General features: G+C 37.8%; 1 protein-coding gene across 17 annotated transcripts in view; it reads left to right on the top strand.

Annotated features, from left to right (window-relative positions):
- Window positions 1-14,949, top strand: part of CHL1 (cell adhesion molecule L1 like) — a 211,491-nt gene that overhangs the window by 115,443 nt on the left and 81,099 nt on the right. For 16 of the 17 annotated variants that reach the window (XM_047746586.1, XM_047746615.1, XM_047746560.1 and 13 more), the window contains one exon: window positions 12,561-12,742. In XM_047746586.1, the coding sequence (XP_047602542.1) occupies window positions 12,652-12,742 (91 nt within the window). In that variant the 5' untranslated portion in view covers window positions 12,561-12,651. Of the gene's footprint in view, window positions 1-12,555; window positions 12,743-14,949 lie in introns of all 17 variants that reach the window. The other variant, XM_047746532.1, reaches the window with a different exon arrangement.

Below are 14,949 nucleotides of genomic sequence, written 5' to 3'. Positions count from 1 at the left end.
GAGCCCCGCATCGGGCTCTCTGCTCAGCAGGGAGCCTGCTTCCTCCTCTCTCTCTGCCTGCCTCTCTGCCTGCTTGTGATCTCTCTCTGTCAAATAAATAAATAAAATCTTTAAAAAAAAAAAAAGAATTCAGGAGTATAAATTTGTGGTATATTATTTGCTTAAAGAAAAAAAAAGATTTATAATACAATGGGACAATTAGAAAACCATAGTGTCAAAGGTTTTGAGTAAACATGACACCATTACTGTCAAGTATAAAAAACAAGTGGTTATTAGGAATGATTATTATTCAGAATATATTAACAGTATCTAGAGACCTTTACACTTTAAAATAATTTGTTTCTGTTCAGTTTAGAGGCATGGCATATATACATAAATAAATAATAGCCCCAAATGACTGTGTACTCTTATCATATTTTCTTCCTTTTTCCCCTTCTATACTTTATTAATGGAATTTAGCAGAATCTACTGGAAACAGTATAAAATGAGTGAATTGAGAATCAAAGCATGACATCCAGAGGTTATACTAATAGTTACCCAGATTTAAATACTTACCATAAGTTGGGCTTACTATAAGTTCCTTTGGACCATGAGATTCCAAACACATAAAGCAATAAGGAACAAATACTGTGTTTAATTATGGACTTGTGCTAGACATACAGAACACATTCAGAAGGACCTCAACTTTTCTGAATGTAGTTCAAACAGAAGGGGTCTGATAGCATGGTAGTCTTAAGAGAGACTTTCTGGCTATTTTCTCTTTTTATATTAAAAATATGCCAGTAAGGGTTGGTTACCATTTGCTAAAGGAATTTCCTTATTGCACTGGAGTATTTCAGGCTTATTTCTGATTTGAACAGACTGAATAGGTTCATTATAAATGTCTTTATTATAGAAATGTTAAAACATACCAGAAAATAGAGACTGTAGTATAAAGAACCTCCAAATATATCCATTACGCAGCTTCTGTAAATTATCAGCTTGGTAGGGATTCTTGTATCCTTTTGTCCCCATATCACTTAGCTGTGCCTGCATTGCAAACCATGCTGAAGCAGACTGGTTTAACACAAGAAACATTTACTGTTGTTTCTAAGTCTGCTGGGTCTTCGTGTGCATAGAGACGGAGACATACCTTTTTTCCTTCTACCCTTCTAGATTCTTGGCTGGGTCTCTATAGCAAAAGACAGAATAACAAGGAGAAGCATATAAATTTATGTAATGTAAGTTTTATGTGACATAGAAGTCTTCAGAAGGAAATGAGGACCCGAAGAGGTATTTTATGCTAGATTTTTATGAAGAGCAGAAAGTTGTGGAAAATGTGTTAGAACAAAAGGAATCTGGGCCAAATGTAGTCAGCTATGGAAACCGTAGCAAGACCTCCTCATTCAAACTCATTTCAGTGTCCCTCCATCTTCAGAGATAAGAATGCTCCTTTTCCTCCAAGTGTGGGGAGCACATCACCTAGAAGGGCAGAAGGAAGGAGCGCATCTCTCATACGAGGGTTTTAGACCGATTGCAGGGGCAGGTCAGAGACCTTCTTGCACTTTCCATTTCTGAATTTCTTCAGCTTAAAATATCCCATATGCCAAAGTGCTGTGTTTGGGGGTGGCATATCCTGAGACTTGTCAGATGGTTCCGCTGATCTTAACCAGTCTAGACTGACACTGACCGGGCTGGCTTTTGTAGCTGTGTTCAGCTGGTAGCACATCTGGGACTGTCTCGTCTAGGTTGGGTACCCTTACCCATTTGGTGGCTGCCTGCCTATTGGCCAGGATTACAGAGGGTAATGGAGTAATGTCTCATGTCTCTCCTCTTTCAATAGACTTGCTGAATGCAGACCGAGTAGGGTTCTAGAAAGAGACAGAGAGACTGAGAGCAAGAATGTGCAATTCTTCTTGAGGCCTACACTCAGAGCTCATTCCATTGATTGAAGGCCAGCCAGATTCAAGAAGTAAGGAAATAGCTTCTTGGTGGGAGAACCTGTAAAGTTATATGCAATCCCTTGGAGACAAGAGGGGAGAAGAACTGAGGACTTTTTGTTATCAGTCTACCATATACCCCACCTTAAAAAAATTTTTTTAGAGTATTTTAAATCAATACAATTTCACCGCTAAATACTTTAGTGAACAGGCTTTTATTTTTTTAAGTTGTTGGATTTTGTAACTATAATATAAGCCATATAAATTAACCATACTCTTTGAATCAGAACATTATTACTGGAGGCTATATCCTACTTATTTTTCGGTAACGACAAAATTATCATCACTGTCACTACTAGTAGCATATTTCATTTCTTATTCTGTGCTAAGCATACATTACCTCACTTAACCCTTCTAAATGTGCTGAAGGGCTGAAACTCTTCTATTCACTTGTGGAGATGAGCAAGAGAGGTTAGATAAACTGCCCAAGGCCACATGGTAGTAAGTGATGGCTTTGAACCTCTGCTATTCTAACTCTATTTTTCATGTTCTTATGCACTCTATATCACTGTTTCCCATTAGCTGACCCGCGGGCTCTGGTGTCTTTGCATGTACTTGGAATGGATAGGTAGAATGGACAGAGGATAAGCCAGCTCTCTTCTATTTCTAAAAGCAGAAGATGAATTTAAGTTAAGGGAGTAAGTTGTTTCTAGATTTACCACAGTGCAGCTTTCTACAAAAAACAGGGTGGGGGGTACTCATTGGTGACTCAGTCAGGTAAGTGTCTGCCTTCAGCTCAGGTCATGATACCAGGGTCCTGGGATTGAGCTCCACATCAGGTTCCCTCTGTTGCTCCCCTTGCTTGTGCTTTTTCCCTCTCTCTCTGTCAAATAAATAAATAAATAAAATCTTTTAAAAAATTATTTATTTATTTATTTGACAGATAGAGATTACAAGTAGGTAGAGAGGCAGGCAGAGGGAGATTGGGGAAGCAGGCTCCCTGCTGAGCAGAGAGCCCAAGGTGGGGTTCAATCCCAGGACCCTGAGATCATGACCTGAGCCGAAGACAGAGGCTTTAACCCACTGAGCCACCCAGGCGCCCCAATAAATGAAATCTTTAAAAAAATATAAAATAAGAACATCAGAGGGATCTGTGAGGTCATTTTATAGTATTAGTGATATATGTTTATTAGAGGCTATTATTTGGGAGAAACAAAGAGCTTTATTTCCTTATTGTTGTATTAGAACTAGGTCTGTGCATGTCCATGATTCTGTTCTGTCTCAGAACCATTGTGTTCTTAATCCTTATCCCATTATCATGCTGGACAAGCTAAGGCAGTCAGGAAGGGTCACTTGTATATGACATCTGTTTTCTTTTGAGTTAGGTGTCAGAGATGGTTTTCTCCTTTCTGAGGATGAACTGGGATAGAAGGAAGATTAAATCCATGAAAATTCATTGATTCTTTTTTGGATCTGAGTTAATGTCATTAACATAAGAAATCAGACATCAGCTTTATGTGACTAAGCCTCAAAATATTTTAGTGTTATTTTGTTCTTGTCTTACTGTCATTTCCATCCTAAGTTCCAATAATTGCTTTTATCTTTGAGGTCTGGTATATGGCATTAAATTCATTTTCTTTGAAGAAAGATAAATGGGAATATAATTTTATTGCTATCTTACTGTTGCAAAACATAATTACTAAACAGTATGCCCTTTTGCATTCTGACAATGAAATTATGACTGACATTCTCTTTTTAATATGAAAGCTATTTGTGGGCAATCATCATCACCTAATGGAGTCTTACTTGCAAGGAGTCACATTTTAACTTCCAATGACTTTTATGTAACAGCCTCTTAACATATAAGTTTCAGGTAAATTGAAGCTAATCCCTGCAAGAGAATAGGTCAGATGTAGAATTAACCATTCCATATTCTGGAAACTGTTGGTGTCGTCAATGTTATGTCCTTTAATTTATAGCCTTATTTTAAGCCAGGGGTTCAATGTGGCATCCTTTTATGGGAGAGAATTTCTCTCATCAAGACCATTTAGTTAAAACCATTAAAATTCCAAAGTCAGATCATCGCTATTTAACAATTAGTGTCTGCAAGCTATTTTACTATGGCAATTAAAGACCATTGGGCTCACTAGCCTAAATCAGGAGATTAATCGAAATTGAGTCTGTGGTCAGTTAGTGGGCTATCTAGTGTTTTTATTTTCTATGACACTATAGCTTGATGTATGAATCTGGAAATATTGTTTCCTAAAACTATCATCGTTTTGAAAGGCCTTCTCCTAACAAATAGAAGACAGGATCATTAAACAAATAACATGAAATGTCCTTAAAAATATCAGCACTGAATATTAATGGGATGAAATATTAAGTAATAGATTGCAGGTAAAGAGTGACATTTAATTATAAGTAATGAATTGAGAGGACTATTATCAAAGTGTTCAAGAAGAGAGAAGGGCAGGCCTGGGTGGCCCAGTCGATTAAGAATCTGCTTTGAGCTCAGCTCATGATCTCAGGGTTCTGGGATCAAGGCCCTCGTTGGCCTCTCTACTCAGCTTCTCTCCTCCCTACTCTGCTTCTCCATCTGACCCTGTGCCCCTCTCCCCCAATCGTGTTTTCTTTCTCTCAAATAATTTTTTTTTAAAGGAAGGAAAATGAAAATTTAGAGGATAAGATATTAATATTTTCTTTCAATTTTTCATCTTAGAAATCTCTGTGTGGCTCAGTATAGAATAATTCATTTTATCAAGAAAGTAGGTGTCAGTCAATGGCAGTGATACATTTGAAAATATTTTTAATTACCATTGTAAGTTATTTTTAATTTGAGGAAATTTTCTGAACCACATAATGATAATTTTTTTCCCAATTCCCGTTTCTACTGATGAGTCAGTTGAGATCAGAGAACGCAGAATAAAGCCATTACTCTAATTGAACATTTTTTTTTTTTTGAGGGGGTGGGTGGATGAGATGGGAGTATTTTCCTTTATGATCCATATATAACTTTTCTCAAATTAAAATGTAAATGGGATTTTTGTCTCCGTATTCTCCAAGTTATAAATAAAACAGCAGAATAGCAGCCTTAGTTACTATTTTAAATATAAAGTATTTTATATGTATATGAAAGATGCCAGTGCATAATCTCTTCAGATAAAAGTTGAGGTGACACAAAGGAAACAAAAAGCCTCAATACTTGGAATGAAAAAGAAATTTGAGAGAGTCCAAGATGGTAAAGGAGTAGGAGACCTTTGCATCTGGTCCCAGAAATTCAGCTGCATAGGTATCAGATCATTTGGAACACTGTGAACTCCACTGGAGATCTAAGAAAAGAAGAGCTGCAACTCTGCAAATAGAAAAGCAACCACTTTCTGCAAGGTAGGAGGTGAGGAGAAGTGAATCTGAGGCAATATATGGGAAGATAAACTGCAGGGGAGAGGTAACCTCCATAAATTGGCTACTGGAAAGTGATATAAAAACGGAGCACAAAATCAGAATGTTTTGAAGTCTGCTCCGGTGAGGAACGTCCCTGCATGAAAGGTGCTCAGGCAGTGAAGCGGGGCAGAACCCTAGATGGGTCAGTGTGGTCTCAGAATCCTAGGAAGACTGGGGGTGTTTGAGTGTGGCAGAGTTTCCAGGCATTGGAGTGGGGAAGCCAGCTGCAATCAGTGGGCCCAGGAGTGGGCTCTCAGTTTGGGGTTGTCATAAACAGCCAACCCTGGCATGGGCGGGCAACTGCTCTCTGAGCATGGGCCTAGCAAGCAGCAGAAACAGTGAGACTCACCTTCTTCTTCCCCCTGGATGAGGGGCATGGGTGTGTGCTGCAGGAGTCTGCAGGGTTTGGAGATTCAAAAGGGGGTCCTGTTCCTGAGATACAAATGCTCAGTCACAGGCTAGGTGAGTACAGAGTACGGATGGAGACCAGGGAGACAGGAATGGTTGACTGCTTTTCCCTGAGGGCACACTGAGGAGTGGGACCCTGAGCTTTTGGCTCTGTGGCTGAAGATTGGACGACCGCCATTTTCATCCTCATTCTCTAAAGCCTCAAAAGCCACATAGAATAATCTTAGCTTGGCCCCCTGGCAGGGGTGGTGCAATTCAGCCTGGAGCAAAGGCACTAGAATCAAGGCAACAGGCCCCTCCCCAAAAAGGTGCAAGAACATTCAGCCAAGACCAAGTTTACTGATCACTGAGAACTGCAAAACTCCAAAGCTAGAGGAATATAGCATATAGAATTCATGGGCGTTCCCCCCCATGATTCTTTAGTCTTCCAATTTTTTTTCCCTTTTTCATTCAGTTTCTTATTTATCAACTCTTTTTTAAAAATCTTTTTAAATTTTCATATTTGCAGTTACATTTATTCTTTCATTGTACTTAATTTTGTTTTTGTAAATATATACATTTTTCTTTCTTTAAGATTTTGGGATGCAGTTCCTTCTAACAAACACAATACACCCAGAATCTAGTGTATGGCTCTGTTCCTTTCACCTGCCTGATCATTCAGGGTGCTAAATGAGAAAAATAGGCAGCCAAGAATACTTTATCCAGCTAGGTGTTATTCAAAATGGAAGGAGAGATAAAAAGTTTCCAGGACAAACAGAAATGAAAAGAATTTGTGATCACCAATCCAGCCCCACAAGAAATATTAAAAGGAATTATTTAAGTGAAGAAAGAGCCCAAAAGTAACAGAGACCAGAAAGGAGCAGAGATAGTACACAGAAACAGTGACTGTACAGGTCATACAATGTCACTAAATTCATATCTTTCAATAGGTACTCTAAATGTAAATGGGCTAAATTCCCTAATCAAAAGACACAGAGTATTAGATTGGGTAAAAAAGCAAGACCCATTGATATGCTGTCTGCAAGAGACTCATTTTTATATGCAAAAACATCTTGAGATTTAAAGTGAGGGGATGGCTGGAGTGCCTGGGTGGCTCAGTGGGTTAAAGTCTCTGCCTTCAGCTTGGGTCGTGATCTCGGGTCCTGGGATCGAACCCTGTGTCGGGCTCTCTGCTCATGAGGGAGCCTGTTTCCTCCTCTCTCTCTGCCTGCCTCTCTGCCTACTTGTGATCTCTTTATTTTTTTTTAAATAAAGAGATCTCTTTATTTTTTTTTAAAGAGATCACAAGTAGGCAGAGAGGCAGGCAGAGAGAGAGGAAGGGAAGCAGAGCTGAGCAGAGAGCCCGATGTGGGGTTTGATCCCAGGACCCTGGGATCATGACCCAAACCTAAGGCAGAGGCTTTAACCCACTGAGCCACCCAGGCACTGCCAAATAAATAAAATCTTTTTTAAAAATAAAGTGAGGGGATGGAAAACCATTTGTCATGCTAATGGACATCAAAAGACAGCTGGGGTGGCAATCCTTATACCAGAAAAAATAGATTTTAAACCAAAGACTGTAGTAAGAAATTATGGACAGATACTATATCATAATTAAAGGGTCTGTCCAACAAGGAGATCTAAGAATTGTAAATTCTTAGATTGGCAGCAGCCAATTAATAACAGAATTAAAGAAATACATCAATAATACAATAATAATAGGGGACTTTAATACCCCACTCACTGCAATAAACAGATCATCTGAGCAGAAGATCAACAAGGAAACAAGGGCTTTGAATGACACACTGGACCAGATGGACTTCACAGATATATTCAGAACATTCCATCATAAAGCAACAGAATTCACATTCTTCTTGAGTGCACATGGAACATTCTCCAGAATAGATCACACCCTAGGTCACAAATCAGGTCTCAACTGGTACCAAAAGATTAGGATCATTCCCTGAATATTTTCAGACCACAATGCTTTGAAACTTGAACTCAGTCACAAGAGGAAAGTTGAAAAGAGCTCAAAACATGGAGGCTAAAGGGAATCCTACTAAAGAATGAATGGGTCAACCAGGAAATTAAAGAGTTAAAAAAAATTCATGGAAACAAGTGAAAATGAAAATAAAACCTTTGGGATGCAATAAAGGTGGTCCTAAGAGGGAAGTATAGAGTAATACAAGCCTTCTTCAAGAAACAAGAAAGGCCTCAAATACACAATCTAACCATACACCTAAAGGAGTTGGAGAAAGAATAGCAAAAAAAAAAAAAAAAAAAAAAAAAAAAAGGCTAAACCCAGCAGAAGAGAAATAATAAAGATTAAAGCAGAAATCCATGAAATAGAAACAAACAAACAAACAAAAAAACACACAAAAAACAGTAGAACAGGTCAATGAAACTAGGAGCTGGTTCTTTGAAATAATTAATAAGACTGATAAACCCCTGGCCAGACTTATCAAAAAGAAAAGAGAAAGGACCCCAATAAATAAAATTCTGAATGAGCAAGGCAAATATATGCCAACAAATTACACAGTCTGGAAGAAATGGATGCACTTCTAGAGACATATAAACTACCAAAACTGAATCAGGAAGAAATAGAAAACCTGAACAGACCCATAAATAGAGCAAGGAAATTGAAGCAATAATCACAAATCCTCAACAAACCAGAGTCTAGGGCTGGATAGCTTCCCAGAGGATTTCTACCAAACATTTAAAGAAGAATTAATACCTGTTCTTTTGAAGCTGTTTCACAAAATAGAAATGGAAGGAAAACTTCCAAACTCTTTCTCTGAAGCCAGCATCACCTTGATCCCCAAACCAAACATCCCACCCAAAAGGTGAATTACAGACCAGCGTCCCTGATGGACATGGATGCAAAAATTCTCACCAAAACACTAACCAATAGTATCAAAACAGTACATTAAGAGAATTATCTGCCATGACCAAGTGGGATTTGTCCCTGAGCTGCAAGGATGGATCAACATCTCCAAATCCATCAATGTGATACATGACAGAAATAAAAGAAAGGATAAGTAAGACCCTCTGATCCTCTCAATCGATGCGGAAAATGTATTTGACAAAGTACAGCATCCTTTCTTGATTAAAACTCTTCCCAGATTAAGGATAGAGGGAACATACCTCAATATCATAAAAGCCTTATATGAAAAACTCACAGAGAATATCATTCTCAATGGGTACAAACTGAGAGCTTCTCCTCCAAGGCCAGAACACAGTAGGCATGTCCACTATCACCACTGCTGTTCAACATAGTACTAGAAATCATAGCCTCAGTGATCTGAAAACAAAAACAAAAGCAAAAATAAATAAAAGACATCTGAATTGGCAAAGAAGTCACTCTTTTTGCAGATGACATGAAACCCTGTGTGGAAAACCTAAAGACTCCACCCAAAAATTGCTAGAACCTATATAGGAATTCAGCAGAATAGCAAGATATAAAGTCAATGTACAGAAATCAGTTGCATTTCTATACACTAGCGAAGAAACAGAAGAAAGAGAAATTGAGGAGTCAATCCCATTTATAATTGCACCAAAACCATAAGATACCTAGGAATAAAATTAACTGAAGAGGCAAAAGATCTGTACTCAGAAAACTATAGACTATTCATGAGAGAAATTTGGTATCACACAGAGAAATGGAAAAACATCCTATGCTCATGGATTGGAAGAACAAATATTGTGAAAATGTCTATGCTACCTAGAGTAATATACACATTCAATGCAATCTGTATCAAAATACCATCGATTTTTTTCACAGAATGGTAGCAAATAATCATAAAATTTGTATGAAATGAGAAAATACCTTGAATAGCCAAAGGAATGCTGAAAAAGAAAGCCAAAGCTGGTGGCATCACAATTTTGGACTTCAAGCTCTATTACAAAGCTGGAATTATCAAGATGGTATGGTACTAGCACAAAAACAGATACATAGGGGGCACCTGGGTGGCTCAGTGGGTTAAGCCGCTGCCTTCGGTTCAGGTCATGATCTCAGGGTCCTGGGATTGGGCCCCGCATGGGGCTCTCTGCTCAGTGGGGAGCCTGCTTCTTCCTCTCTCTCTCTCTGCCTGCCTCTCTGCCTACTTGTGATCTCTCTCTGTCAAATAAATAAATAAAATCTTTAAAAAAAAAAAAGAACACAAATGCCTGATGGGAAAGCAAAACCCATCATTTAGGAAAAAAAAAAAAAAAAACCAACAGATACATAGATCAATGAAACAGAATACAAAGTCCAGAAATGGACCCTCAACTCTGTGGTCAACTAATCTTTGACAAAGCAGGAAAGAATGTCCAATGGAAAAAGTCTTTTCAACAAATGGTGTTTGGAAAATTGGACAGCTACATGCAAAAGAATGAAACTGGACCATTTCCTTACATCATACACAAAAACAGACTCAAAATGGATGACGGACCTAAATGTAAGACAGGAATCCATTAAAATCCTTGAGGAGAACACAGACAGCAACCTTTGTGGCAGCCGCAGCATTCTAAATAGACACATCTCCAAAGGCAAGGGGAAAAAAAAAAGCAAAAAAGGAACTTTTGGGACTTCAGAAAGATAAAAAGCTATTGCACAACAAAAGAAACAGTTGACAAAACCAAAAGAAAACTGACAGAATGGGAGAAGGTATTTGTAAATGTCTTATCAGATAAAAGGCTAGTATACAAAATCTATAAAGAACTTATCAAACTCAACACCCAAAGAGCAAATAATCCAATCAAGAAATGGGCAGAAGTCATGAACAGACATTTCTCCAAAGAAGACATCCAAATGGCCAACAGAAACATGAAAAAATGCTCCTTATAACTCACCATCAGGGAATCAAATCCACAAATCAAAACCACAATGAGATACCACCTCACACCAGTCAGAATGGCTAAAATTAACAAGACACTGTTGGTGGGAATGCAAGCTGGTGCAGCTGCTCTGGAAAACAGTATGGAGTTTCTTCAAAAAATTGAAAATAGAGCTACTCTCTGACCCAGAAACTGCACTACTGGATATTTGCCCTAGAGATACAAATGTAGTATTCACCTGAAGAATTCATCTGAAGGGGCACTTGTACCCCAATGTTTATAGCAGCAATGTCCACAATAGCCGAATTATGGAAAGAGTCCAGATGTCCATTGAAAGCTGAATGGATAAAGAATATATGGTAGCTATACACAATGGAATATTACTCAGTCATCAAAAAAATTTTGCCATTTGCAACAACAGGGCTGGAAATAGAGGGTGTTATGCTAAGTGCAATAAGTCAGTCAGAGAAAGAGAATAATCATATGATCTCACTGGTATGTGGAATTTAAGAAACAAAACAGGATCATAGGGGAAAAGAGGAAAAACATGAAATCAGAGAGGGAGACAAAGATACTCTTAATCATAGAAAACAAACCAAGGGTTACTGGAGGGTGTGGGGTAGAGGAATGCTGTAACTGGGTGATGGACATTAAGGAGGGCACATGATGTAATGAGCACTGGGTATTGTATAAGACTTATGAATAACTGACCTCTACCTCTGAAACCAGTAATACATTATATGTTAATTAATTGAATTTAAATGTAAAAATGTATAAAGTTGATGGGTTATCTGACTCTATATTCATTAATTTTTTGTACCAGTTGTAATTGAATAGAGTAATTGATTTTTATGGAAAAAGAAAATTGGACACCTGAAAAACTATCACATTTTGAGCAAATTTATTTTAAATATATGTTATAAACAATGTTTAGATGTCTGTTACAGTGTTTCATAATAAAATTGAAATGATCTGAGAACATTAAGGAAAATTGACATTTTATTTTTTATTTCTGCACAATATGGAGTGAACAAAAATTCTGCTTAAGTTATTTTCTGCTTCAACAAAACCCAAATTTATAAATGTTAAGAGTGGCTGATCCTTATCCATTTGTCTTTCATATCTTTCATTCCTGTATCTTGCTGTTCACTTTCTATTAGTGTCATAACCTTGAGCAGGAAAAGTTAATTTGTCAAAAAAATCAACAGTTCGGGGTGCCTGAGTGGCTCAGTGGGTTAAGCCTCTACTTTTGGCTCAGGTCAGGATCTCAGGGTTCTGGGATCGAGCCCCCGCATTGGGGCTCTCTGCTTACCAGGGAGCCTGCTTCCCCCACCCCCTTTCTGCCTGCCTCTCTGCCTACTTGTGATCTATCAAATAAATAAATAAACTCTTTTAAAAAAAATCAACAGTTAGATTTGTGATGCTTCATAAATGACTCAAGTGGGGTTAGTTGCCCGATCCAAAGAATTGTTTGAAAAAGAGCTACATTTTGAACAAAATGGGGTAAATGAAGTTGTTCTTATAGCACTGACACCCACCCCTGATAGAATGTACTAGAGTGCCTTGATGCAAAAATTCATCTGGCCAAAAAATATAGTTCACTGGAATGGGTCATCGTTTACACTGTAGCATATAGAAAGAATAATAATATTTATGTGGAGTTACTAGTAAAGTCATCAAGAGGAAAATTATTGCAGCAGAAACATTTGTTTGAATTTTATTGTCGGGGTGCCTGGGTGGCTCAGTAGGTTAAGCATCTGCCTTCAGCTCAGGTCATGATTTCAGGGTCCTGGGATGGAGCCCTCATCTTGCTCCCTGCTCAGTGGGGAGCCTGCTTCTGCCACTTGCTTACCCCCCCCAGTGACCCCCCCCCATCCACCACCTCTGCTTGTGCTCTCTCTCAAATAAATAAAATCTGTAAAAATAATTAAGGGGTCATTTCAAAGTATATGAACTTAAAATATATGTCATTTTGTTTGTTTTTTGAATTCCCAGGTGAACTACATTCTTCTCAGCCTTAAACCAAAAGTAAAAGGAAACATTACAGATTTTCATTCTTCCTGAGTTGCCTCTGTCCTGAAGAGCAATGGAGATGCTGTTAGGAGGAAGAGGATTAATTGTATCTCTAATGTGTCTCCTGTTGAAATTCTCTACAGCCATGGATATACCACTGTCAGGTAAAATGACAGCATTCAATACCAACTTCATGGAATTTCTTACTTGCATTTTCATTTTTAAGTAGGATACTTGTAGTTTGAAGATGTGATTTTTCTACTATGTTTCTATTTATTTTCCAGCAATCTATCATCAGAATTCATCGTTCCCTTTTTAAAAAATTGATTGTCTTTTCTTTGGTTGCTTGCTATAATTATTTTACAGCTCAGGCTTTTTGGCTCTTTTTATGCAAACTTGGCACATAACAAGAAACATGACTTATAGATCAGGTGTTTTGCCACGTAAGATACTCTTCAATATTACCAATGGCTGTTATTTATATACTCCGTTAATTTATTTTAGGGAGTGTTATGATTCAGAAATTAGTGGTATTCAACCAATTATGATAAAAAGGAAGGGAATACATTTTGTATCTTTTTTCAAAATGGTTGTATATTTAAGAATGAAAACAAAGAATTAAGAAAATATTGGGGCACCTGGGTGGCTCAGGGGGTTAAAGCCTCTGCCTTCGGCTCAGGTCATGATCCCAGGGTCCTGGGATCGAGCCCCGCATCGGGCTCTCTGCTCAGCAGGGAGCCTGCTTCCTCGTCTCTCTCTGCCCTGCCTCTCTGCCCTGCCTCTCTGCCCTGCCTCTCTGCCGACTTGTGCTCTCTGTCAAATAAATAAATAAATTCTTAAAAAAAAAAAAAAAAGAATTAAGAAAATATTGAAGAGCCATTATTATACAACTAAAAATATAAGATGATAACAACTCTGAAAATCTAGACATTATATACTATGAATTTATAACCAGAGGTTAGTCATTGGTTTTATGGAAATATATATCTTGACATACATAAAGATCTATGACATACATATCCAGAGGTTAGTCACTGGTTTTATGGAAATATATATCTTGAAATGCGTAAAATAATAAAAATAATACATTTACAAACAGTTTATGTAATACTGTATCAGCTGTGTAACAGAGATTTGGGGAATTCCCCTTGTGTTATTAGGACAGGGAATATAAAAGACCCTTGAGACGTTATTTAGATATCTTTATCCATATGTTTCCTGTATTATCCCTCCTGTCTTTTTTTTTTTTTTTTTTTTAGAGATTTTATTTATTTATTTGACAGAGCGCACCAGCAGGGGGAGGAGCAGGGAGGGAGAGGGAGAATCAGGGAACCCAAATGTGGGCTTCATCCCAGGACCCTTGGATATGACCTAAGCCTAAGACAGATGCCACCCACACGCCCTCCTCCTGTCTTTTCCATATGTAATTTGGAGATTTATAATACAAGAGGCAGTGCTTGTTTATTTGATTCTTAGCCTTGGAATGACCTTTGCATATCATCTAAGCTCTAGACAATTAGACTTGAGCTCAAGAAGTTGAATAAACATGAAGAGGCTTGCTAATTCTGAAATGAAACTTTTCTTCTGAAGTACTTGATCTGAAAGTGAATAGAAAAGAAAGTAAGTCTCTGACTATACAATATAATGTGTTTTTGAACCATTTTTCTGAGGGCCACCTTAAATTACTTCAGATAGGCATTTCACATCATCCACTTTGAGCAGCCGTACCGTTTGAATTCACCACTAAGTGAGAATTCCTTCTCCATTGTCCTGACAGAGTCTCTCTTGGATGTTCTTTCTTCTTGAGGAATTTCACCTCCTTGTTCTGTAGATGTACAGATTTAAAGTTCTCTAATCTCTAAAATCTCTTAATCTAGACACAATATATATTAGCCTAGTTGTAGACATTCAAGTCAAGAACTGGAAATTATTCATCTTCAGTATGTTCTTTTGGTTTGAGTGTGCAGTGCCAAATTGAGAGCAAAGTTCTTGGTGATCCTTGTGAGAAAGAGGTTAATAATCTTACATTTTTTCCCCAGTAGCAACAAAGATGCACTGGGATTCCTGATTCAGATTCCTGAGCATGTTCCCTTAGAATATACATTTCCTTTCCTTCTTTTCTCATTTAGTTCATCAGTGGTAAAAAATTTAAAAGTTTATATTAATCCGTAACACACATTTTTTTATTCTGGTTGTTGTCTCAGTTACTTATGCATTTTCATTCTGTAATGTCCTTGGACAACAATTGTAATAAAATATTAATGATTTTTTCAGAGCAACTGAATTTTATTAACCATTCATTTCAGTGCTCCAGAGCACTCACTAGTAAATGCAACTAAGGCAGGTATCCAATGTGAATGTCAACGAGTCT

The sequence above is a fragment of the Lutra lutra genome, chromosome 1 (assembly GCF_902655055.1).
Source record: "Lutra lutra chromosome 1, mLutLut1.2, whole genome shotgun sequence".
NCBI classification, from domain to species: Eukaryota; Metazoa; Chordata; class Mammalia; order Carnivora; family Mustelidae; genus Lutra; species Lutra lutra.
This window is presented reverse-complemented; position numbering and strand designations above follow the sequence as displayed.